General features: G+C 37.7%; 1 protein-coding gene across 2 annotated transcripts in view; it reads right to left on the reverse strand.

Annotated features, from left to right (window-relative positions):
• Nucleotides 1-3,633: 3,633 nt before the first annotated feature.
• Nucleotides 3,634-4,020, reverse strand: part of LOC102201206 (nucleolin-like) — a 747-nt gene continuing 360 nt past the window's right edge. The window contains exon 2 of one of the 2 annotated variants that reach the window (XM_005750839.1): nt 3,634-4,020. This exon is cut by the window's right edge and continues 1 nt beyond it. In XM_005750839.1, coding sequence (XP_005750896.1) covers nt 3,770-4,020 — 251 coding nt within the window. In that variant the 3' untranslated portion in view covers nt 3,634-3,769. The other variant, XM_005750838.1, reaches the window with a different exon arrangement.

Here is a 4,020-nt window from a genome sequence, read left to right on the forward strand (position 1 = left end):
ATACATATATATATACATATATATATATACATATACATACATATACATATATACAGTACATATATATATATATATATATATACATTGGTACATGTACTGTACCAATGTACCTGCACATGTGATGTGACAATAAAAGTGATTTGATTTGATTTGATTTGATATATGTAATAAAACATGTTTAAAACTGCGATAATGTAGCTGACTTGATGCAAAAAGATGCTGTTTGATATCTGGGTCACAGCTCTCATCAGTTATGACCTTCAACACAGCTTATCAGTTTCACAGAGAAGTAGAATTTCACACCAAGCTCAGAAGAATTTCCATTGTTGGGCGTACTGCAGATGAACTAAAGAGGAACTAAGCATTTCACACTTAATTTCTCACCGCTTTTATGTTTTCTGACAAGAGACAGCAAGATGAAAACAAAAATATATGAAACTACTTTGATCAAAGGTCGCAGTGTTAGTGTTGCATATATTTTGAAACTACAGCTGTCACAGGACAAAAATATCACGAAGCAAAGTGTGACTAACATTACAGTCTAACTAATGAACAACTGACTAAAAACCAAAAATTCCAGAAAGAACTACATGTGACTGATATATGCATCAACTTTGTCAGGAAAAATAGCATCACACTAATGATGCCTCAAATATCATTTGTCAAATATGACACACTTGGTGTTACAGGGTTATTGATGGTAATACAATGTAGATGAAAGAATGCAGGTCTACATGCTGGTCAAAACTCAACCCAAGGTTTTGTCACATTATTCATGGTATTGCTACTCTGAATCAGCATCTGGTCTGTGAAATGTGTTTAGACACCATATTTCATGTCATTAAAGTAGAAAATCACAGGTGCTCAAGGTCTTTGTCTTTAAGACATGGCCGTAGTTTAATCAAGATGCTGTGTGTGTCTGGTGTAATACATAAATATAACTAGTATGTATATAAATAGAACTAGGTAGCATCTTCATATGCAGTATGGTGCCCACTGCGAGGCCAAGCAAGACAAGCACAGAGACTTTTGAAGAAAAGCTATAATTGGGTAAAACACTTGGATCAAATATGAGCCATATAGGCAATACTGAATAATCTTATAGAGTTGGGGGCCAATAGATATGCTGATGGAATGGACTAACTAATTATTAATGTTACCTCAGAGAGATGAGAAAAGCAGTATAAATTCCTCTTTTTCCATCTTGAATGGTTGAAATTTTATTTGTAAGGAAGTTTGTCAAGTTTAGATTAATAATAGATAAAGGTTCAACAGAGCTGTGACTCTTTGTCAGCCTGGCTACAATACAGTCAGCCTTCTCAGATGCTCTTATATATGTATGTATGTGTTTTATTTACTTAGTTCATCTTTGAAATTTATGAAACAGTTCTTCTTAGTTAGGGGCTAGTTTAAGGAGCTAGGTTAGGTTGGTCATGGGGCTGGCTAGCCATGGCAGCTAGGGTCCATTATCTATGGGGCAAAACCCATTAGAAGCCAGGCCATCACTGCTACATTAAGAATACATTCACTAGCTGGGCCCACGTCCGTATTTTAGGTTTGACAGCGTTTTCGTAGGTAAATGTGAATGCTTTGACATGAATTGAGCTGTGGTTTGGGGAAGGCCCCGAACGGTACTGTTGATGGCTCCCGGGCCTGGCAGATACCCATGCACTAAAAAGAAATGAAGAAGTTAAAGAATTGAGAACAAGGAGGAAGGGAAGGTGGGGCACGTAAACGAGAATGAACAGCTTGCAGAACTGGGGGAACCTATATAGATGACAACCGGAAGGAACGTGTTTGGAGGCGTGGTCCTGCTCCTGAAATTCCGATACATAATCTCTAATTAATTACTGATGCTTTCCAATATCAAATGATATTGTAATATAGTCCATTACAGTTACCATTTAAAAAGGTGATATTCAGAATACAGTTACTTTGTTGAAATAAATGGATTACACAGCGGTCTTTTCCAGTCTCATATGTTAGGCTATGCCCTCTCTATTTTTGGTAATTCCACGCCGGTGGAAACCCAAACAAAACACACATTAAGAGGCTCTAATGCCTGTGTCTCAATCTCGCGGCCCATGTCCAACCCTACTTGCATAATTATGTGAAGAAATATATTTAAAAATTATTATTCAAAAAATTATTTAATATGAAGGCAATAGGCAGTGTGTTACATGCATAGCATGTATGAAGCAAGTAAATATAATAATAACCACTGCAGCCAAAAACAGTGCCTGACGAGCCCAGTTGTAAGTAAGCTATTAAGACTCGACTGTACACAGTGTTCATGTTTTCCTCTGAAACAATAAGTTCGGTTGAAGCAGCCTTTCAACACCTCTCTTTGCTAGCGAGAGACAGTAAAACTAGTTACGGGCCCGACACGGAACCCGACGTATTAGCCAGAGGTCCCTTTACTACCATTCAGAGCCATGGACCTGTTTTATATACACATGGAAGTTTTCTATACGAGATGGCTGCAAAAAGTGCAATCTTACCTAATGTCCACCCTACGTTAGTCATTTTATAATAAGGTATTGGTATGGCGAGTAACCTTCAGTAATAGTAATAAATCACATGGCAATAGTGCATCCATGTAGTTGTAAAAAGCATGATAATATATTAAGTATTCCAAAGTATTCAGAATACGTTACTCTCATTGAGTAACGTAACGGAATATGTTACAAAATACATTTTGGGGCATGTATTCTGTAATCTGTAGTGGAATACATTTTAAAATAACCTTCCCAACACTGAATATAACAAATAGGGTCGGAGACATGGGACAATCCTGGCAACTTCTTTTTGCAAATGGCATGTTGTGTAGGCATCGATAAAAATTACAACATTCAACCAACATTTGATTTTGTGGCCGGCAGTGAAGATGAGTCATCAGCTCCAAATCCAAGGCCTTGATTCTGTGCTAGAAACAGAATGCCTGGTGGGATCCGGTTCACAGTGGTGGGAAAGTGAAGCATGAGCTGTCCTGGTAGACTTGTGGGATGTCAGCAGGACTAAGCTCAGCATAGTGTCCAAATAAATGAGGTTGTGGATGTAAGCTGTTGAAATGAGTTTCCTCTGGGTAGTGGTTTGGTTCAGTGTTGCAGGTAGTGTAAATACAGTAGACATCCAGAGGAAGCTCAAAGTAGAGCTTCTGCTCATTCACATTGAAAGGAGCCAAGTGAAGAGGCTGAGTAATCTAATCAGGATACCTCCTCGGTGCCTTGCCTTCGTGGTTTTGTTAGCACAGATCCTGAACTTATATATCCATATATATCATATGTGGTACCTTCAGCTCAATCTATTGACCTTGAAGGAGTGGTTGCAGTTAAAGTAGGACTTTAGGTATTTTCTATATGTTGACAGCTCACACCGCATGTGTAAAAATCCTAGTTTCTTTGTTGTAGTATATGGGTTTATATCAGTTTTAACTAACTGAGTTGACTTTGGTGACTTTGGTGGATGTAAGGATGTTAACGGATTGTTAACATGACCCTGTCCTACACCCCTACAAGGTTTAATCAAAAATTGTTAAAAACCTTTCAAGCTATTGTACAGTTTTTTGTACATATAGACAGAATGACTCACGTACATAAACATAACTGCCTTGGCTGAGTTAACAAACACTGCATTAGATTTTATTAGATATTAGATTCATGTCACACTATGAAATAGAAGTTCACACCGAGAAGATCAAAGGACTTCAAAGTGTTGATGTGTGTATTCTTCTTGTGTAGTTCTCATATGTTGGCTCCCCAGGTTGATACTAATCATTGGAAAAGATTTGATAAAATTTCTGCTCCTCTCCATAAATGTCTACAGTTTGTTCAGCATATTCCTCCGTTACATTTTCATAGTCGTTTTCATTATCATCATCATCATCACTGGGTTTGTCTGTGTCTTCCTCTGCTCTGTCCTCTATACTCACAGACAGTGGTGTGCATCCTTTGTAATTATCTTCATCCTTCATGTTCTCATAATTATCATCATCATCACTGGTTTCATCTGTGTCTTCCT

This window comes from Pundamilia nyererei, unplaced genomic scaffold, assembly GCF_000239375.1.
Source record: "Pundamilia nyererei isolate P.nyererei 1_Seehausen unplaced genomic scaffold, PunNye1.0 scaffold00290, whole genome shotgun sequence".
Lineage (NCBI taxonomy): Eukaryota > Metazoa > Chordata > Actinopteri > Cichliformes > Cichlidae > Pundamilia > Pundamilia nyererei.